This window comes from Sceloporus undulatus, chromosome 2 (genome assembly GCF_019175285.1).
Source record: "Sceloporus undulatus isolate JIND9_A2432 ecotype Alabama chromosome 2, SceUnd_v1.1, whole genome shotgun sequence".
Classification (NCBI taxonomy): Eukaryota; Metazoa; Chordata; class Lepidosauria; order Squamata; family Phrynosomatidae; genus Sceloporus; species Sceloporus undulatus.
The window spans coordinates 143,747,668-143,770,776 of record NC_056523.1 but is presented as its reverse complement, the minus strand read 5'-3'; the positions used below and the strand labels follow the sequence as shown (position 1 = coordinate 143,770,776).

The window sequence follows — 23,109 nt, the reverse complement described above, 5'->3', positions numbered from 1 at the left end:
ATGCCCCAAGGACACCCGATGGTGGCGGGGAGGAGGAGGAGAAAGGGGCTAGCGACGCAAACCGCACAAGGAGCTCCGTTTCGGAGCGCCTTCTCGCACCGTGGAAAGGGCACTCTAGGCGTCCTCATGCGGCGCAACGACATCACAACCGCGCCGCCTCGTTTGGAGGCGGTGCGGTGGTGACGTAGTCATGGTGGCCCCTGTGTGGAATGGGCGCCGCCATTTTGTACGGACTCGATCTGTACTAGGGTTAGGGGCGTCCGGAAGGGACGCCCCTTTCTAACCCTAGTACGGACCCAGTCCGTACTATTACACCCGTGCGGAACGGGCCTATGTTTGCAATATGATCCCTACTGTCTCTTCTTGAACTTGGACAGCTGGCATTTCTTGTTCCATATATGGTAACAGTGTAATTTCCATTCCTAGTTAAACACATTTTAGGAAGAGATGTTCATCAATGGCTAATGTCCATGGTGATGGAGAAATGAACTTTTATGCCTAACTTGTCTCCAAATCTCTGATTGCTGGACGCTTTGGTTCTATGTCCGCTGATTGCTTGCTTTGTATTTCTAGGGGCTTCTACATTGATGGCTTCTAGTACTATCAGTTAAGAGACATTGTGCAGTCTTTTTCTTTTTAACAAGGGCCTCATTCCCACTACGTTTTAATTTGGTTTGCAAATCGTTTTGAAGCGCTTTAAATGACCTGGTTCACACTTGAACCAAATTGCAGAAGCGATTCAGAGAGGGGGGCCATGTGCTAGATCCATTTAACTCGTGCCTTTTTGACATTGATTTTTTCCACGTCTTTTTTTGAAAAATCAGTTCTGCAAAAGTGTGAACCAAATGTGGCTCAGAATTAATTTCAGAAATTAAATTCACGAATCGATTCAGTGTCAGTGTGAATGAGATGCAGATCGGAATCGATTTACTATGACATAGTAAAGGGTCGCTGGTGGGGAAGCAGAATTTAACAACCTGTGCCTGCCCACCCTTCAAACATCCCCCTCTCTCTTGGCCCAGCACCGGAAGTACGTAAATGCGATTGCGGTGATGAACAGGTGGAAAAATATCCTGAAAATGCTTCAAATTGAACCGATTCATTTGCCAATGTGAACTACAAGTGGGTGATTTTGTTTTGTTTTACAGCATGTGATCTGGGCAAATGTAGTGTGAACCATGCTCTGCTACAGAACCGGTCCATTGATTTGGATCGTAAAGCAATTTATTTTTAAGTAGGAATGAGGCCAAGGTTTTAATGGGGCGGGGGGGGGGGGGTAGCTCAAGCAGAGAGAAACACAGAACGATTGAAAATGGAAGAGGTTGTCTTAAGCCAGGGGTAGGCAACCTTTTTGAGCCGGGGGCCGGGTTGCTGTCCCTCAGACAACTGGGGGGCCGAAGCCAAAAAATAAATAATTAAATAAATTTTTTTTTTAAAAAAAATAAATATATAAATAAACCAGGACAAATGTAGGACAAAATTTTCAAATGGAAGACACTTTTTTTAAAAAAAAAGGAGGACACGCGAAAAAAATTGCTGATTTTTTAAAAAATGTTAATATAAATGCATGTTTCTGAGGCTTCTATAGACAATTGCCCCCCAAAGGCCCCAGCGTCAGTCGGTGGCAGGACCAGGCCGGGGGCCAGTCCCAAGGCCTTGCCGGGCCGCATCCGGCCCGCGGGCCGCAGGTTGCCTACCCCTGTCTTAAGCAGAGCAAATGCACAACTGAAAGCCTTGCTTAGAAGCAGTCTACAGAGGTGCTGTATGCACTGCAGAAATAATGCAGTTTGACATCACTTTTACTGCCATGCTCAATGATGTGGGATTCTGGGATCTGTAGTTTTGTGAGATATTTAGACTTCTCCTTCAGAGCGCTCTGGTACTACAACTGACTACTACAAATCCCAGAATTCTATAACATGGAGCCATGACAGTTAAAGTGGCATCAGACTGTATTATTTCTGTAGCATAGATGCAGCCACAGTCTTTACTAGGCCCCTGTATACAGTGATAACATTTAAAGACGATTTTATATTTTTAAATTTTTTTAATGAGTAACGGTCAATGGTGTATCATGGGGTTGTTTCTGTTGCCCTTTTCACAGAAGTCCTCTGGCACAGAGGGTGTGGGAGAGAGGCAGGATTTTGTCTCTGACTTTATATGATGTATTGGAATTGCTTCCTTTTCCCAGAAAGTCTCTGCTCATTGCCTGAATTCCGGGGGACACTGGGATTTTAACTTTGGAAGGTCTGATTGCCTGACGAAGGTGAGGCAGAGGCAGCATAATCAACCCTTGAAGAGGGTAGTGTGCTTGTTTTTAAATAGTTAAGTAAGTGTTGGGGAGGCTGAGCTCATATAAAGCCTATGTTCTCCATAAGCAGATCTTAGTTCTTGTACTGATTCTTTGTGAAGCAAAAAAAAACATTTATTCTGCTCCTGATTGGCCTTGACGCTTTCCTTTCCTAAAATTAAAATTTCTTGCTCAGTACCTTCTCTCCTTGGACTGATAGCAACTCTGTGAGGTCTTGGACAGAGTTCTTTTCCATTTCTCTTACCAGAGCCTGTAATGAACTTATGACCACTACACAAAACTTCTATTTAATAGTCTGCTTCTTAGAAGAATAGCCTGGCATTCCATGGTCATTACTGACAGAATCTATTTTTGTTTGAAATAATGCATTGATAAATTATCTGATGCAGCCTCTGGATAAAAAAGTTGCTATTGTGTTTGTTTTGTAGATTTCAGAGGACTGTGCTGGATCTTTCTCTTCAGTGGAGATTTGCCAACCTGCCCAACAATGCCAAACTGGAGATGGTGCCGATCTCTCGTAATAGAGCAGGAACTGAAACCACAGTATGTTCTTTTTTACTTTTATCATATGATTATAGCTCACATTCTGGCCAAGATCTTTGCAGTTGCTTATTGAAGAGAAAGTCATATTGTTCCTCTTTCATAGGAAACATAATGGAAGAGGTTTGTGTGTATGTGAATTGTTAAAGTTTTTTATTGCTTTAAAAACTGTGTAAGGAAATCCATCAGGATATAGGCCATATTGCAATTGCCACACCTTCTAACCCTACTTCCATCTCTGTTTTCATAATATGAAATCGAATGGCTCAGAAAACAAGAAAAAAATTAATGGAGAGGGTTCTGTTGTTGGACCTTAGTTCTTTAAGGCAACATTCTAATATCTTGCAAGACATTATCAGCTGATTTAAATGCACATAAAAGTTTCATGTACTGCTGCCTAAAATATTGTTTGCTACCATATGTTAGTTTGGAAGAACTTTAGATATCCAGGCCATCAATATTAGGCTCTTACCAGTACTTGGAGGAGAATCCACTTGTGATGTTTAGGAATGTAGCCTAAATTAGCTGTTGGAATGAAGATTTTTTGGCAAATTAGTTACATAATTTATTCCATGACTGATTTCCTGCCAAAAGCATTTAAAAGGGGGAGAGCCCTATAACTTATGAAAGCATGTGATCATTGGAGGCCATAACATATCCGGTAGGGTTATGTCTAATTTTAACCTTCTGTTACCTAGGAAGCACTACTGATCTCATTCAGTTATTTTATTCTATAAATATTATTCTATACAAAATTTATTATGGCATACAGCCAATACAAAGATAGACTACAATAATGACCAAATATCCATATAGACATAATTCGATCATGATGTTCATACACATCAACGAGAAATCTAAAATGGGATAAAACTCACTACCGTGTGCCGAATTACAGGGGAATTTAAAAGAATTATAGAAATACTCTGGTTTCTTTTCAGATCATATAAATATTATTCTCTGTGTTTGAAGTTTTGCTTCCCAAAGTATTGGGTACTTTTATATAGTTGTTTCTTTTGCATCTAAATTTTCTATGGCTACATCTGTATCTACTGGGTTTTCTAATCTTTCCGTTATACTTTGAGCAGGGGATGGAAATAGGAATTCAAATTAAGACAAAAAATAGATGGATCCAATTTTAAGTGCACATCATAATGCTCATGGAATCTAACTTCCCTGCCCTTCTTCTCTATGTCAGCCTCCCCTTCCTAACAAAAGTTCCACTAAAGGTTGGGAGCAGTGCTAAATGGGGTATGTATGCCTTGGAGGGAGGATGAAGATCCATGTACAGTATAATGGGATGGGGCAGAGGTATTGCCTACAGGCAGGATCCCAGCGTTCCTTACAGCCTCTGTGCCACATCACACCTCATTCAGAAAGGTTACATGAGTCTTGGGGTAGCATTTTCAGTTGGGTATGGGACTGTGGTGGGGTGGAGCAGGTGGGAAGTTGTCATTTGATAGCCCCATTACTTGTGCTTCATCCTCAATCCAGCCCAGTGTTGTTATTACAAGAAACATTTGTATTACATGACTCCTTACATCTTTGTTAGTTGGAATTAATTTGAAGCATTCCTATTATATTGACTTTAACAGGAAGTATTTCCAATGTAGCCCTCCAAAATGGCAAAACAAATAGAAGGCTGTAATCCCATGCACATTTACCTCAGAGTATGTTTTATTGGACTTGTTGGGACTTGTTCTTGAGTAAATTTGTATACAGTTTTCCTGTTAAATATGTGTGCATATACAAGTTAATTCTGCAAAGCATTCAACTGTATAGATCATGGAAAGTTATGGAAACACTTGAAAGGCATGAGAGTGCCGTCACATTTGATAGTATTGATGAAAAATCTATACCAAGGACAACAGACCACTGCCAGAACTGAATTTAGAAAAACAGAGTGCTTCCCAATAGGCAAAGTGGTCAGGCAAGGCTGCATTCTATCACCATACTTGTTCAACTTACAGTAGAGTCTTGGTTATCTGACATAATCGGGCGGGCCAATAGTGGGATAACTGAAAATGTCGGATAATCCTCTGGATTATCTGACCTTGAAAAGTGAAGCCAAAAGGGAGAGGCCTGGACATGGGCCCAGGCCTCTCCTTCCCAGGCATTTCATCCCCCCGAACGGGCTCTGAGGAGTCCGTTCAGGGGGAGAAAAGCGAAGCTGGGAGGGAGAGACTTTGGCATTAGCCCAGGCATCTCCTTCCCGGACCTTTCCTCTCCCTCAACGGGCTCCCTGGAGTCCTTTGGGGTAGAGGAAAAGGAGGCAGGGACGAAGAGGCCTGGGCATGTGCCTGGTCCTCCCCAGACCCCCTTTCCTCCAAAGGGCTCTTTGGAGCTCTTTAAGGGAAAAGGAAAAGAGGCAGAGAAGGAGAGGACTTGACGGCTGTGGAGGACAGCCCCAGGCCTCTCCTCGGCAGCTTCACTTTCCTCAGGCCGAAGGGAGTCTGTGGAAAACGAAGCCGCTGAGGAGAGGCCTGACCCAAGCAGGGGAGGTAATATAGGGAACGAGGGAGGGAAGGGAGAAAGGAAGGAGGGAGGGGGGGAGGTGAGGTGAGGGACTTTTGTTCCCAATCCGATGTCCCATTCTTCTCACAAAGAAGCATGGGACGTCGGATAATCCAGAATGTCGGATAACTTAAGGTCGGTTAACCGAGACTCTACTGTATATGCAGACAATATCATAAGGGAAACAGAGCTAGAATCAGAAGGAGGAGGAGTGAAGATAGGAGGAAGGAATATCAACAGCCTAAGGTATGCAGATGATAACATAATAATGGTGGAGGAGAGCACAGATTTGGAACAGTTACTAAGGAAGGTCAAAGTTGAAAGTGCAAAGGCAGGATTAATGCTGAACATAAAAAACAAAACAAAAATAATGACCACAGAAGAAATACATAAATTCAGTGTAAACGATGAAGATATTGAAATAGAATTGAAGAATTTCTGTGCTTAGAATCAAACATTGATCAGAATAGTGACTACAGTCAAGAAATAAGATGGTAAGGAATAGGAAGAGCAGCTATGAAAGAACTAGAAAAGCTACTGAAGAGTAAAGATATACAGCTGAGCACAAAAGTTAGAATCGTCCAAGCCGTGGTATTCCCCATCACTATGTATGGATGTGAGAGCTGGACGGTAAAGGAAGCAGACAGAAGTAAAACCACCTCGTATGGAACGTGGTCCTGGAGAAGAGTGCTTAGGACAGTGATGGCGAACCTATGGCACGCGTGCCAGAGGTGGCACTCAGAGCCGTCTCTGTGGGCACACATGCTGTCGTCCTAGCACAGAGTTTGCCAGAGTTTCTTACTAGAAAGCCAGAGGGACGTGGCACTTTGCAATAAATAAGTGGGGCCTGGATTGCAGTTTGGGCACTCAGTCTGTAAAAGGTTCACTATCACTGGCTTAGGATATCGTTAGCAGCCAAAAAGATAAACAGATGGTTCTGAGAACAGATAAAGCTACAGATCTTCTTAGAAGCCAAAATGATTAAATTGATGCTGACGAACTTTGGCCATATAATGAGAAGACATGGATTATTGGAGAAGACAATAATGCTAGGAGTGATGTCATTGGGGGAGTGTACTACAGATCCCTAAGCCAAACAAGGACTTGAATAATGTCTTCCTGGAGTAGATGACCACACATTCAGAAAAGAGAGATATAGTAGCAATAGGGGATTTCAGTTATCCTAATATTTTTGGAAGTCAAACTCTGTAAAAAATTTAAGGTCCAACAAATTCCTCACTTGCCTTGCATACAGTTTCATTCTCTAGAAGGTGGAAGAGGCAACAAGTGAATTAGCTGTTTTAGATCTGATCCTAACCAACAGAGATGACATAGTTAAAAAGGTGGAAGTAGCAGGATTCTTGGGTGAGAGTGACCATGTTCTCCTGGCATTCGATATACAGCAGAAAGGGGAAGTCAGGTTCATTCAGACATACATTCTGGACATTAAGGGGTGCAACAGACTGCCTCAATAGAGTGACTTGCCACTGCCCCTTTGAGCACTAGTGTCTAAAGAAACCAAGATTAATAACTTTCAATTGAGCTAAGATTTAAAAGGGATAGGTAGAAGAAATGGGAAAAGGGGAGATCACCAACGAGGAATTGAAACAAATAAGCCAGAATGTGTAGGGAGAAAGCCTGAGAAGCTAAAGCACAGAATGACATTGGCTTTACTGGAGAGATTAAAACAATAAAAGGGGCTTTTTTGGGTTTGTCTGTAGCAAAAGGAAGAACAAGGAAATGGTACAGTCACTGCATGGAGATGATGGCAAAAATGCTAACAGGAGACAGAGATAAGGCAGAATTACTCAACACCTTCTTTGCTTTGATCTTTTCCTGAAAAGAAAACAGTACTCAAGTTGAGGAAAATGGAGCTGATGATGCAGTAGTGGAAATGCAGCACAGAATAGGGAAAGAGGTAGTAGAGTTGGTCCTCCATTCCTACAGATAGTTTATCTGTGAATTCAAGCATTCTCAGCTTGAAAATATTCAAACAATATATAAATTCCCAAAAGCAAACATTGATTTTGCCCTTTTATATATGGAACACCAATTTACTATGCCATTATATGTAATGGGACTTGAATATCCCCAGATTTTGGTATCCACAGGGGGTCTTGGAACCAAACTCCAGCAGATACCAAAGGTCCACTGTACAGGAATACCAGCCTATTCTAAATGAGTACAGGTTTCCAGGACCAGATGAACTGCATCCAAGCATGTTGAAAGAACTGGCAGAAGCAATCTCAGAATCACTGCCAATCTTTCAGAATTCCTGGAGACGTCTTAGCAGATTGGAGGAGAGCAAATACCCTCATCCTCAACAAGGAGAAAAAAGAGGACTCCAACAATTACTACCCAGTCAGTCTGACATCAGTGCCAGGAAAGATTCTAGAGGAGAGCATTGAGCAGACAATCTGAAGCACTTAAGGGATGAATGCTGTGATCACCAAAAGTCAACATGGGTTTCTCAAAAACAAGTTATGCCAGATCTCTTATTTCGATATAATTACCACTGTGGTTGATAAAGGGTATGCTGTGGATGTAGCATAGCTTGATTTCAGTAAGGCCTTTGACAAGTTCAACCATGGAAACAAGCTATTGTATATACTCAACTATAAATCAAGAAATGTATGCCCCAAACTAGACCCTAAAATCTTGGGTCGACTTATATACGGGGCAGTACTGTACATTAATACTACTTAGAAAGGTCTTGTAACAAGCAAGCCTAATGTGCCTCAGGGCATGTGTTTTTCTCTCTCTGCATGTGTGTGTGTATGTGCGTGTGCATGCGAGAGAGAGGGGGGGGGTAGAGATTCCCAGTCTGATCTGCAGGACTTCTCTTCCCATGGAAGAAACACCTAATTTAACACCATTTCCTTCCCTTCCTAATGCAATTTGCAAGCCTTCTCTTCCCATCAAAGAAACACCTCTTTTAACTCCACTTGCTTCCCTTCTCAATCTGATGTTAAGACTTCTGCTCCAGCACCTGGGAATCGGTGTTAGGTGGTCGGGAGAAGTCCAAAGAAGGAGGGATGGAAGTGATATTTTCCCCTTTCCATCGTTTATTATAGCCCCCTAAGTTTTACCCTCGACTTATCCACAGATCATATCAAAATCCATGATTCTGATCCTGAAACCTTCCCTTGACGTATACATGAGGTCGACTTGTACACAAGTACATGCGGTAGTAAAATGTGGGCTAGACAGTGTGACTGTTAAGTGGATTTGTAGTTGGTTGGCTGATGGAACTCAAATGAATGGTTCTTCCTCATCCAGAAGAGAAGTGACCAGTGGAGTGCCAGAGGGTTCTATCCTGAGCCCATTGTTATTCAACATCTTTATACAGTATATACTTGACTATAAGTCGATGTCATGTATAGGTCGAGGGCAGATTTGGGGGGCAAAATTATGGATTTTGATATGACCCGTGGATAAGTCAAGAGTATGACTGAAAGGTCATGTAACAAAGGATCTAAAGGATGAAGCAAAGGAAACAATGCCAAATAACTTACAAAATTGCAAGAGACATAACTGTGTTCACATTGAAGGATGGATGGATGAGAGAATACAGGAAGGTCAGTGCTTCCCAGACAGATTACACTCTTGCATTTCACCAAGAGATGGTTTTTATGAGAGTTAAGTTACAGTACTTACATTGACCCATGGATAAGTTGACTCAGATTTTTGGGGTCAAATATTTGACTAAAATTTCTAGACTTATACATGAGTATATACAATAAATGACTTGGATGATGAAATAGAGAACATGGCTAACAAATTTGCTGATGTCACCAAATTAGGAGGAGCAGCTAATACCCCAGAAGACAAAATCACAATTCAATATGGCCTAAACAGGTTATTGCTGGACCAAAACTAATGAAATGAATCTCAGCTGGGAGAAATGTAAGGTATTCCAGTTTGGCAGAAAAAATGAAATGCACATATATAGGATGGATGACACCTGGCTTGAACAAAAATACATGTGAAGGGATCTTACTAGACCACAAACTGAACATGAGTCAGTAGTGTGATGGCAGCAGCTAAAAAAGCCAATGCAATTCTGATCATCACTTAATCTCCTTTGCTCTCACTTATACTCCACCTTCTCGTCATACTGTTCAACGCCATTTTCGTAACCTTCAATCTGTTGACTCTAACCATCTTGGTCAGACCCCGGATTCATCTCTCTCTTCCCTAAATCTGCTGATTCAGCAATGTCTTTATTTAACTCCACTCTTTCCTCGACTCTTGACCATTTTGCCCCTATCTCTGTAAGCACTTCTTCCTCTAAGATGAGGCCTCAGCCCTGGCTTACTCCCATCGTTAAGTTTCTCCGGTCCTGCTCTAGAGCGGCCGAACGTCGTTGGAGAAAGTCCAAAGAGTGGGCTGATTTTATCCATTTCAAATTTGTTCTTTCGTCCTTCTCACACGCCCTCTCTATGGCAAAACAGAATTATTACAAATCACTGATCTCCGCCCATGAGAAGCACCCGCAGCATTTGTTCTTCAACTCTTTGCTTAAACCTCCCTCTCCTCCTGTCTCTTCATCATTCTCTCCTAATGACTTTGCTAATTATTTCATCTCTAAGATCACCACTATTCGCTCTGAGATAGTCCCTCCCAATTCTTCTTCTGCTCATAATCTTCTGTCGCCCTCGCCTAACAAATTCTCTGCGTTTCCTCCTGCTTCTTTGGATGAACTATCTACACTTCTGAACTCTTGCAAACCTGCAACTTGTTCTCTTGACCCAATTCCTACTCGTCTTCTAATCTCTATAGCTCCTTCTTTTCTGCCCTCGCTTCTCCATATCTTCAATCTCTCTCTCTCTCTACAGGCTCCTTCCCTTCGGACTTCAAACATGCTCTCATTTCCCCAATTCTGAAAAAAAACTTCTCTTGACCCCTCCTCTTTGTCTAGCTATCATCCAATTTCTCTTCTTCCCTTTCTTTCTAAGGTTTTGGAACGGGTTGTTTATTCTCACTGTCTTGAGTTTCTTGAAGCCAACTCCATTCTCGATCCCTTTCAGTCTGGCTTCCTCCCACAGCATTCTACAGAGACAGCCCTCACCAAGATCTCAAACGATCTTTTACTGGCCAAGGCAAATGGCCTTTACTCTGTTGTCATCCTTCTGGATCTGTCTGCAGCCTTTGACACTGTTGATCACTCTCTTCTAGTTAATATACTTTCTGACCTTGGGTTCTCAGACTCTGTTCTCGACTGGTTTCAATCTTATTTGTCTGGCAGATCTTTTGCAGTGGTTGCTGGCGGTCAGACTTCTTCTCCTGTTCCCTTATCTGTTGGAGTTCCCCAGGGCTCTGTTCTGAGTCCCCTTCTGTTTTCTCTCTACACACTGTCCTTAGGTAAACTCATTAGCTCTTTTGGTTTTTCCTACCATCTGTATGCTGATGACACCCAGTTGTATCTTTCCACCCCTGACCTTTCTCCAAGGCTTGAACAACAAGTTTCATCATGTCTCACAGCTGTCTCGCAGTGGATGTGCCATCGGCGTTTGAAGCTCAACATGTCCAAGATGGAGCTTCTTGTCTTTCTTCCTAAGCCCACCCTTCAACACTCCTTTTCTGTCTCATTTCTGACAACATTTCTATTCAACCAGTCCAGCAAGCCCGCAGTCTTGGTTTCATCTTTGATTCTTCTCTGTCGTGTATCCCTCAGATCCAGACCACAGCCAAGGCTTGTAGATTCTTTTTGTACAATATTGCTAAAATCCGACCATATCTCTCCGCCTCTACTGCCAAGATCCTGGTCCATGCCCTAGTGGTCTCACGACTTGATTACTGTAACGTCCTCCTGGCTGGGCTTCCTCTTTCTCACCTCCATCCTTTAATCTCTGTCCAGCATTCAGCTGCATGCATTATCACATCCGCCCACCGCTCTGACCACATCTCTCCTGTGTTGGCATCAGAAAAAGAGATTTCTCCTAAACATTAGGAAGAGCTTCTTGATGGTAAGAACTGTTTGACAGTGGAATACACTGCCTCATACGGCGATAGAGTCTCCTTTGGAGATTTTTAAACATTGTCTGAATGACTAGGTTTTGGTTGTGTATTCATGCATGGCAGACGATTGAACTGGATGGCCCTTGTGGTCTCTCCCCACTCTGTAATTCTGTGATTCTAGAGACTGAGTTGGTATGGTTAGCTATGATTGTAAAGCATATATTTAAAAGATACCTATTAATAATCTTTTAGATTGCATTGTTGTGATACTGTCAGATAAATTCTTTAGGGGATTTGTGCTTAATTTCGGTTAACATTTACTTATTCATTTGATATTTTTATGCTGCTGTCATCATATTCCCAATATAGTTCACAGGAAAAAATGATGAGCCTTCAAATCGTTTCCGATGTATAGCATCCCTAAAGCAAGGATATTATGTGGGTTTCTTGGCAAGATTTGTTCAAAGGGGGTTTGCCTTTGTCTTCCTTTGAGGCTGAGAGAGTGTGACTTTCCAAGGTCACCTAGTGGGCTTCGATGGCTATGTGGAGATTCAAACTGTGGTTTCTAGAGTCATAGTTCAGCGCTCAAACCACATCATAACACTGGTTCCTACAGGAAAGATTAAAATAATGTAAATCAGGGATGGGTATCATATGATCTTCAAGCTATTGTTGGACTTCAACTGCCAGCAGCTGTAGTCAGCATAGTCAGTGGTGGGAAGTACAGCCCATCCCAGATAGAAGTGAAAGTAAAAGCTGCAACATGTTAAAAGCAGTATAAAATAGTCAGCAAAATTAAAATTTGTTGAGAACATGAAAATGTCTTTATCTGCTACTGAAAAGACAGGAAGGCACTTGACTAAGTTGTCTGGGGAGTGTTGTGCAGTTGCCACCTGCAAGAAGGCCTTTTCTGTGCCCAATTCATTTCATACGCCAGGACCATCCACAAGGGGCCTTCCAACTGCAGAATTTAGTAGTTTAGTTTAGCAAGATCATCCCTATAGAAATAGATCAGTTAGTAGAAGTTATAAATGTAATTATTCTTGAAATTAATGTTTTTTAGCTTGTGATAAACCAGTAGCGTTTCTTTTAGAGCAAAAGTAATATGATCAGAATAAATATATGCTGTGCTTGAATTGCCTTCTGTGTGGTTTACTGGTTAAGCTACAGTAAACATCTTCAAAAAGGCATATTCTCTATGTATTTCAGTAGCCTGAGAAAAATATCGTAGAATGAATTCTGAACAAAATTTTGAAAAGAGAGTACATTACCTATTTGAGCAAATACTGTACTGAATTTCATATAGTGGTCTTATAAAAGGGGATCAACTCTCTTAAACTAGAGGTAGGAAATATTTGACCTTTCAGCCTACAACTCCCATCAGTCCTACCCAGCATAGAGCATGGGGAGGAACTGTAGAAATGGCAGTGCAAAACCCTGGGAGATCCAAGAGTTTGCCACCAATGTCTTAAATAAGAAATCAGGCTTAGTCATTTCAAGGGTTTGTTAAAATAGCTCTGAGATACATATGTGCTAGTAAGCTTTCACCTGTTGCCAAGAAAACACTGTACGAAATTTGTAATAAAATACTCGCAAAGATTGTTTGGAAACTTTATATGTTAAGGAATGACCAGTTGCCAAATTCCAAAAGTTTATTGTTATTATACAAAAATATAGATTAAGCTTTGATATGAAATGTTAATATGGTTAACTTACAGCATAATCCTGTATATGGTTATTCAAGAATAAGTTCCATTGTCATCATTGGGCTTATTTGCAGGTAAATTTATGTAGGATTATATCCCAAAACATTTACTTTCTAGAAATGTTTATGGCCTTAAATAATACCATCTTTTTTATAAAAAGAACCTAAAACAAGTGACTTCCTAAGACAAAAATGTTAACATTTTTTAAAGACCTTTAGAAATTCTGCAAACATAGACATGATAGTTATGGAGCTGGTAGGGCTAGCACCCAGAACACATGAGATTTTGAAAAGTACATCTATTTCTGGAAGATTCTCTCATATTTAAGGCAACTGTCAGATGGTCAGTTTGAAGTCGGTACCTGGAAAACTGTTAGAGCAAATGATTAAATAGGCTGTGAGCATTTAGTATAAAGCATTATGATCACAAAGAGCTAACATAGATCATGCCAGACTGCCCTTCCCTTTTTGTGTACAAATTGTTTCTGACTTCTGATGACCCTAAGACCCTAAGGAGTTTTCTTGCCAAGATTTGCCCAGAGGATATTTGCTTTTGCCTTGAGGCTGAGAGAGTGTGACCTGTCTTACCTTTGCATACCTCAGAGGATCTTTATTTGCCTTGGGAGGTTGTTGCAGGCTGGGGCTGGGGCCCGTCAGGGCAGCTAAGGTGGCAAACAGGGCTTCCTCCACCTGTGCAGTTTTAGGACGACGAGGAGGAGGAGATGATGGAGATGATGGCAGTGGAGCCCTAGCTCTCAACTGCTGCCTTAATGGAAACGCCTCTGCCAGGACCTGATGCCTATACACAGGAGGCAGAAGAAGAGGTGAATGATGGAGAGGTTTGGCTCCAGGTCAGAGCATGGTGAAATTAACCATCACATACATACATACCTTGTTGTTTGTTCAGAACAAACCTTATTCTCCGCAGTGTAGCCTGAGGTAGATAGAAAACTTATATTGGGTTGAACAGGATAATGACATTTTCTGTGAAGTCATCCAGTTCCCCAGCTCCATTGTTGACAAAGCTTCCCAGTCACAGGTCTAGTGTAAGATTCATTTGACTCTAATTTACTATGAAAGTTACTGTAATGTTTATATATTTTTGGTCAGCAATTCTGTTCTCCTGCTGCTTTAGGTGTAACAGATTGCAAAATACCAAGCCTGCATGGCAGCATACCAGCAATTTCTGTGGGAAAAGATGCTTTCCTTTATTCCTTACCTGCCAGAATACGAAACGTCTGTTTTATTGTTCCAGAAAAAAGTACACCGTTTAGAAGGCCAACAATTAATTCAGCAAGACACACCACTGCTTGAGCTCCCATGGTAATTACAGCTGCTATGTCACTTCAAAGATATGTATAGTTGCATTCAGGTGGATTGACTGAGAATATCAGGGCACACATTTAAGATATGCCTTTGATGGAAAGCGGAGGGTATTGATGTGAAAGGAAAGTACCTCAGATGCACAAGTACATAATATTCAGATCAACTTAAATTTATATACAGTGCACCCTTGCCTTACGTGCAGGATTTGTTCAGGACCCCCCCCCACATAAGGCAAATTCCGCCTATGTTCAAGCCCCATTCATTTGAATGGGGTGTGCACACACCGCACCAAGCAACATGAGCATGCACCCTATTCACCATATTATGGCTCCCCATTCGCATGACCTCAAGTCCGCATATGATGATCCCACGCTGTCATGTACTAGGCTATACGTCAGATGAGGAAACTGGCAAAACCACCTCTGAGTATTCCTTGCCTAGGAAAACCCTATGAAATTAGTGGGGTCACTATAAGTCAACAGGTGACTTGGAAGCACATATATACGCACACTGATCTAGAGAAAATCAAACTTGGTTATTGACTCAAACATAAATTATCCCACAGTAGAATTTATTTCTAAATAATTGATTGAGGAAGGATCAGTTTAAGTCATAGAATCATAGAGTTGGAAGAGACCACTAGGGCCATCCAGTCCAACCTCCTGCCATGCAGGAAATCCAAATCAAAGCATCCCCGACAGATGGCCGTCCAGCCACTGCTTAAAGACCTCCAAGGAAGGAGACTCCACTACACTCTGAGGAAGTTTGTTCCACTGTCGAACAGCCCTTACTGTCAGGAAGTTCCTCCTAATGTTGAGGTGGAATCTCTTTTTCTGCAGCTTGCATCCATTGTTCCGTGTCCTGTTCTCTGGAGCAGCAGAAAACAAGCTTGCTCCCTCCTCAATATGACATCCCTTCAAATATTTAAACAGGGCTATCATATCACCTCTTAATCGTCTCTTCTCCAGAGTAAACATATCCAGCTCCCTAAGTCGTTCCTCATAGGGCATGGTTTCCAGACCCTTCACCATTTTAATCGCCCTCCTTTGGACACGCTCCAGTTTCTCAACATCCTTTTTAAATTGTGGTGCCCAGAACTGGACACAATATTCCAGGTGGGGCCTGACCAGAGCAGAATACAGTGGCGCTATTACAGTGGTACCCCGGGATACGAAAGCACCGCCTTACGAAATTCCCGGGATACGAAAAAAAATCAATAGGAAAAAACTGTTCCGGGTTACGAAGGTTTTTTCGGGTTACGAAAAAATTTTTGGTGCTTTTCGGCGCTATTTCGCACGAAATCGCGGCTTTTCCCCATTAGCGCCTATGGCTTTTTCGGCTTACGAAGGATTTCGGGTTACGAACGCGGCGGCGGAACGAATTATTTTCGTAACCCGGGGTACCACTGTACTTCTCTTGATCTAGACACTATACACTGGTGCCTCGGGATACGAAATGATCGCGTTACGAAATTTCCAGGATACGAAAAAGTTGGATTGGAAAAAACTGTTCCGGGTTACGAACTATTTTTCGGGTTACGAAATTCATTTCGGCGCGAAATTCAAATGCAAAGCACGGCTATAGGCTTTCCAGCGCTAACGGAAAGCCTTTTCGGGTTGCGAAATTTTCGGGTTACGAAGGGAATGGCGGAACGAATTAATTTCGTAACCCGAGGTAGCAGTGTACTTCTATTGATGCAGCCTAAAATTGCATTGGCCTTTTCAGCTGCCACGTCGCACTGTTGACTCATGTTCAACTTGTGGTCTACTTGGACTCCTAGATCCCTTTCACATGTAGTCACATTCAGCCAGGTGTCCCCCATCCTATATCTGTACATTTTATTTTTCTGCCCTAAGTGCAGTACCTTACATTTCTCCATGTTGGAATTTCATTTTGTTAGCTTTGGCCCAGCTTTCAAGTCTGTTCAGGTCATTTTGAATCTTGATCCTGTCCTCTGGAGTATTAGCTATTCCTCCTAATTTGGTGTCATCTGCAAATTTGATAAGTATGCTCCCAATTCTGTCATCCAGGTCATTGATAAAGATGTTGAATAAAACTGGCCCCAGGACAGAGCCCTGTGGGACCCCACTGGTCACTTCTCTCCAGGATGAAAAGGAGCCATTGTTGAGCACCCTTTGGGTTCAGCCAGTCAACCAGTTACAAATCCATGTAACAGTTACCTTGTCTATCCCACATTTTACAAGCTTGTTTGCAAGAATGTCATGGGAAACCTTGTCAAAAGCCTTATTGAAATCAAGATACAGTGGTACCCCGGGATACGAATGCGCCGGGTTACGAATTTTTCGGGATACGAAAAAATCCCATAGGGATTTATTGCTTCGGCTTACGAAGGTTTCTTCGGGTTACGAAAAAACCGCGGCGCTATTTTCCGCCACCGGAGGGCAGCAGAGAGCTATTTTTCCATTAGCGCCTATGGGAATTCGGCTTACGAAGGTATTTCGGGTTACGAAATTAACCGCGGAACGAATTAATTTCGTAACCCGGGGTACCACTGTATAATATATCCACAGCATTTCCTTCATCTACCAAGCTAGTAATTTTATCAAAGAAAGAGATTAGATTTGTCTGGCATGACCTGTTTCTCTGAAAGCCATGTTGACTTTTTGTGATTATGGCATTTCCTTCTAGATGTTCAAAGACTCTCTGCTTAATGATCTGCTCCAGAATCTTTCCTGGTATTGATGTCAGACTAACTGGACGATAATTGTTTGGATCCTCTTTTCCCCCCTTTTTGAAGATGGAAACAATGTTTGCTCTCCTCCAGTCTGCTGGGATTTCTCCTGTTTTCCAGGCATTTTCAAAGATTATTTCCAATGGCTCCTATATTACATTTGCCAGTTCTTTTAATACCCTTGGATGTAGTTCATCTGGTCCTGGAGACTTAAATTCATTTAGACTAACAAGGTATTCCTGTACTGTCTCTTTACTTATTCTGTACTGAATTTCCCCTAATCTGTCCTCTGCTCCATTGTCCTCAGGTTGAGCACCCTTTTCCTTTTCTGAGAAGACTGAGGCAAAGAAGATGTTGAGTAATTCTGCCTTTTCTCTGTCCCCTGTTAGCATTTTGCCATATTCTGCATGCAGTGGCCCCACCATTTTGTTTTTCTTTCTTTTGCTGCGGACATATCCAAAAAAGCCCCTTAATTGTTCTTAACTTCTCTAGCATGCCTGAGTTCATTCTGTGCTTCAGCTTTTCTGACTTTACCCCTACATGTGTTTGCTATTTGTTTGAATTCCTCTTTGGAGATTTCCCCCCTTTTCCGTTTCTTATACATGTTCTGTTTAAAACTTAGCTCAGTTGAAAGTTCTTTAGTCATCCATCCTGGTTTCTTGAGACACCTCCCATTTTTCTTCCTCATTGGAACTGTTTGAAATCGTGCCTTCAGTATCTCCCCTTTGAGAAACTCCCATCCGTCCAGAACTCCCTTATCTTTTAGTATTTCTGACCACGGGATCACCCTCAATACTTCTCTATCTTTACTGAAATCCGCTCTCCTAAAGTTTAGAATGTGTGTCTGACTACGCCTGGCTTCTACATTCCATTGTATAACAAACTCCAGGAGAACATGGTCACTTCCCCTAATGATCCCACCACTTGCACCCCATTAACCAAGTCATCCTTGTTGGTTAGGCATGGCATTGCTATAAGTTGACAGGCAACTTGAAGCCACATATGCACACAAGAGGAAGGAAATTATAATAAAATTGTATTGTTTGATAATATATGATGTTCAAGAAGAAGAGGCAGTTTTTAAAAGGCTGTATACTTTCTGGGTATTCAGCATGTCAGAGTTCCAGTCTGAGGCTGTGAACTTGGATAAAATTATGTATGTTTTAGTCCCTCAAATCATTGAACATTGTTTGTGTAACGTGCATAAGATTATAGCTTAGATATGCAGATAGTGCTTACATGATTAAATCGTGGAATATGTATAGCCTGGCAAGAGATAGATTATTTTCTGAAGACTTTCAGGAGATTTTTCTAGACCCTTTTTGTTAACAACTATAGCAAGTGATGTAATTATTTTTGGATTTGTGCCCACAGATTTTCTCTCCTAACATTTTTTGGTTTTTGAAATCCCTGTATGCAGTGCAATGGAACCAGAGTCCACTGTGGTCAGGGGATGTGCATTATTACAAAGAACTAACATGGCGATTCACCCATTAATCAGTCTTGTACTCACATGTTTGCAAACTTAGAAACTAATTGGCATGGGCTCTCTGTTTGCTGAATAAAAGATTAATATTTATATGTAGCTTGGGATTTCTGTGAAGTTTTAATTGCCTGAATATGACTTTCGTGACATGCCTGGCTTTGAACTGTTGCCTAAAAAACTGATGCAATTGTCAGAGTGGGTTTCTGAGCAAGAGTCTTGTAGCTTGGTGATGTCAGCTGTCGGCACAGCCAAGGATAATGTGAAGGCTGATTTGGGCAATGGAGACATTGGGGAAACCATCTCTGTGAAGGTATGACTCTACTTCAGCCCTTGTGAATGGGACCTTTACTTCCTATGGATGAGCTCTGTGTTCCCAGCAGGTCACATTTTTGATTGTGCTGCAAGAATAACATGCATGTCACATTTTTGAATGTGCTGCAAGAATAACATAAAAGACCCCCTCTCCTTGCTAATGAAAGCACCGATGCCTGATGCCCGAGAGATTTTGTGATGTTTACTTTAAAAACTCTTGTTAAAATGTTAGGAAGATTTCATTGTGTCTGTCTCCGTCCCTTTCTTCAGATCCTTGCATTACTTTTGTGATGCAAGAATGGAATAAAGAGTGGTGGTTCAGTGCTCTTGCAGCATTGCCAGCTTGGGTGATTTCCTTGGTGTTTTCTCAAACACTTTACTCTTCAAAAGCATGAAAATGTAGCCCTCTAGTGACTCAGAACCAAAAGCCAGGAGGCAGATGAAAAGAATACCAAGGCTGTTTGAGCAGGAATCACTTGTTTGTTATTTCTAAATGTTTGTAGAAGTCATTTGACCACCCATACTGGTCCTACTGGCTCTGGTTTTTTGACTGAAGTTGGTGGTGCTGAGGGTCCTAAAACCTGGCTGGGAGCTAGGAGTTTAATATAATTTACCATACTGGAAATCTTATTTGCTCAAACAGCTGCAAGAGCATCACTGTGCAGTTGGCCCTTTGAATATGTGAGGGTTTGTTTCCGGGACTCCCCCTAGAATGCAAAAAAAACCATTGATAATCATGTCCTATATTATTAATTTGCAGCAACATGGATGTGCATGGTTCAGGGTGTCTGGTTTCATATTGCTGCCATTTGATAATATGGAGTATTTGAATTAACAGATCTAAAGCCAATGGAGCCGAAGGGTCAACTGTAGTAATAGCTGTTGCTGTCATTACTTTTTTAAAAAACTGATGTTTCAAGGTAAAGTAAAATATATAAAAGTTTCAAGTAATTATAAAAAATAAAGAAGACAAATTAAAAAAAGAATAAAATTATATAAAGTAATAACTATAGAAAAAATAGAAAGTGACTTCCAACTTTCTTTTCAGTAGTTATACATCAAACTTACAAATATATATTTCCCTATTTCAGCTGTTTCATACACCTCTTCTGTTCAAGTCCATCCTTCTAACTCTAAAAACCAACAATTGCCAAGTCACTAGTTGTTGTTGTTGTTGTTTTTTGCTTGCTTGTTTGTTTGTTTTTTCTGGAGACAATCACTTGGGGTTTCCAGTCTTACAAATGTCTCTGTTGATTTTTTTCTCATCAGTGTCGATAATTTATCCACTTCTGCTAATTCATTCAATTTTTTTCAACTGGTCCTCCTTTGAAGGTAACATTGAGTTCTTCCACCTTTGCGAGTACATTAATTTTACATCAGTAGTCATATATTATTATAATATACCATTTCCTACTTGTTCGTCTGTCAAGCTGAGCAAAAATAGTTCTGATTTTAATTGTATATATCTATACCCAGATCTTTTTAGCTTCTTCACAAGTCCACCACATATGACAAAATTATCCTTCTTTTTGTACACATTTCCAACAAGTATTTGAAACTCCTTTGTACGTTCTAAACAATTTTTCAGGTGTCATATATCATTTTAATACATTTTATAAAAAGTCTCTTTAATACCATAGCATAATGTTAATTTTAGCCCTTTTATCCACATCCTTTCCCATTGCTCCATCTATATATTATTTCCAAAATTCTTTGCTCATTTTATCATAGTCTTTCACTTGTTCTTCCATTTCAAACTTTTCCAAAAGCTTATACATGCTACTATGTTCATCATCTCTATGTAGTCTCAGTTCAAATTCTGATTTACTGTGTTCAAAATAATAGCTTTTTAAAAACCATCTTGAATCTTTCAAGTAACTGTAAGTAAAAAAAATATATTGAAGGCTATACCCCTCTTTAAGTAATTGCTCCTTTGATTTAATTTTATATTTACCTTGACAAAAATCTAAAAGTTCCTGATAAGTTAACCATCTTCCCTTGCCTGTTGTTTTTCTTCTAAAAAGAGCTTCATATGCTGAGACCCACCAAAAGCATTCTCTGACAAAGCCTTAATTTATATCTGTTCCAAAATCTTAGAAAGACACATTTTACAAAATTATTACAGTATTAAAATCTACTTTCACTTTGTCATATCATAAATATTCATGCTATCCACGCTATTATTATTTGATGTTTTTAATTTTTTGGCTTTAGAAATGACCATGATGAAATAAATTATGGCATCTGGTGAGAACAATGGTAGAAGGGCTCCTAGGGGCTCAGTCTGAGAGGGCCGGAGCAGAAGGGCAGGAAAAAGCTGCTCGATCCTGATTTTTCCAAAAGTGGGTTGCCTGCCCAGTCCACTGTCAAGGCAGGCTGAATATGCATGACCTGACAGCACGGTATGGCATCAAGCTGTGCTGCTGGGTAAATTTTTTTGTTGCCTCTCCACCATACATGTGCACCGTTGCACAAACACACCACCTGTGAACACCAAGTACCTCCCATGTCCACCCAGAGGCCATCCCATTGGATGGCTGCCCCTTTGATCGGCCACAAAGTTGCATGTGCAATGCTCCACCTGTACAGGGCATTGGTACATTGCTGTGTGAGTGATATACTGGCAAAGCACAATCATGGAGGTCCCCCATACATACCCCCTTCACTTCCGCTTATCCCATGCCCCCATTGGACTCCTGTATAGTTTGTGATATTGTAGTTACATCCATTGAAATCATTGCACTTTCATTTTTCTTTGTTGCAGCCTTGCACTTGTGTTGGGGCATTTATATGCAGGCGTGAAGATGCTCATTTTCTGCCTTGAGTTGGACTTCTTTTTGTTCCGTTTTTTAGCCCTGGAGTGTGGCTTTGGTGTGGTTTCCAGCAGCTTTCAAGGCATATGTCATCTAAATGCCCCACCTTCAAAGTGTCTGGAAACCGCTTTATTTTGATAATGATGTGTGTTTTTTAAAGATTCTGTGAACCGCTTTGATCGTTCGGAAGAGCGGTATACAAATAAAATATATTATTATATTATTATATTATTATTTTGCCCATCTTTTTCACCCCAGAGTTATCACTACCAACCCCCCCCCCCTTTGAGGTTGCTGTTTTTAGAGGGATTTCAAGGATTAAATCCAGGTAGGATATCTAGAAAATTAAGCTCTGTACACACACACACACACACACACACACTTGAAGCCCAGTAAAAAAAAGTGATCTCACAACTAGAGACAGGCTGCTGTAAAAGAAGAGCTGGATTTCTACAGGAGAAGCATTCATTGAGGCATTCTTTGATAGATTTTAAATGTGGATTGTTTTAATAGGAGTATTATCTTGTTTGTCTTTTTAAACTGATGTGTGTTTTAATGAAGTTGTTTGTTAATTGTTGTTGTCCCCCTGCCTTGATCCATATTATTATTATTATTATTCAGCATGTAATCCTGCTCTTTACATTCATTCCACAATGGTTTCTCCAACATAATTTTGTTGAATATACAGCCCTTTTTAAAGAACTGGATGTTTACAGTTTTGTCTCTGCTGAGGCAGTAACTAAAACTTGATTCACATTGTCAGTTGTTTGTTTTGGGGTCACTGTTTGTAAGTGCTAAGTGACACAGATGTCTTTTAGTCTAAAGCTTAAGTCAAAATCCAGCACAGGGGGCCAGGGTTCCGTTTGCCAGATGTGACCCTGAATGGACTGACTTGCCAGATGTGACCTTGAACAACAGTGCTTGATAACTGGGTTTGCTGGTAGTTATATGAAGCATAGGTATTCCTCTTTTAATTCACTGGGTTCTACCTTCTAGGTGCGAATTGCACTGCAATTGGATGATGGTTCTAGGCTCCAAGATACATTTTCCTCCAGCCAGACTTTGTGGTATATTCTCCATCATTTTCCACAGACCAGGTGAGTGCAAAGAGAAAACAACAATATTTCAAAAAGCTAAAGTCATAAAACACAGGCAGTGTGTATGCTGCTGAATGAATAGATGGTTGTGATGCTGTTTCCAGGAGACCTGAAAGACTTATGGATTATTTAATTGGGTTGTCTTGCTCTTTAACTCTGTTGAAAAGATATATAGTAATGGCTATCACCTTAGACAGGACTAGATTATACTGCAAGTGTGGGCACCCTACCATATGTTCTTGGGATAGTGATTCATTCAGTTGATTCCCTTTAAAGCATCTGGGTGCCATCACGGGCTAAAAAGCAGGGAAGGCAGATGGCAACTTGACATAAGCTTTGTTTGGATTGCGCA

The 23,109-nt window shown here is 41.0% G+C and overlaps 1 protein-coding gene across 4 annotated transcripts in view; it reads left to right on the top strand.

The window, feature by feature from the left end:
• Nucleotides 1–23,109, top strand: part of ASPSCR1 (ASPSCR1 tether for SLC2A4, UBX domain containing) — a 138,205-nt gene that overhangs the window by 9,516 nt on the left and 105,580 nt on the right. For all 4 annotated transcript variants that reach the window (XM_042449345.1, XM_042449348.1, XM_042449346.1 and 1 more), the window contains exons 3-5: nucleotides 2,740–2,854; nucleotides 14,287–14,354; nucleotides 22,657–22,757. In XM_042449345.1, coding sequence (XP_042305279.1) covers nucleotides 2,740–2,854; nucleotides 14,287–14,354; nucleotides 22,657–22,757 — 284 coding nt within the window. The remainder of the gene's footprint in view (nucleotides 1–2,739; nucleotides 2,855–14,286; nucleotides 14,355–22,656; nucleotides 22,758–23,109) is intronic.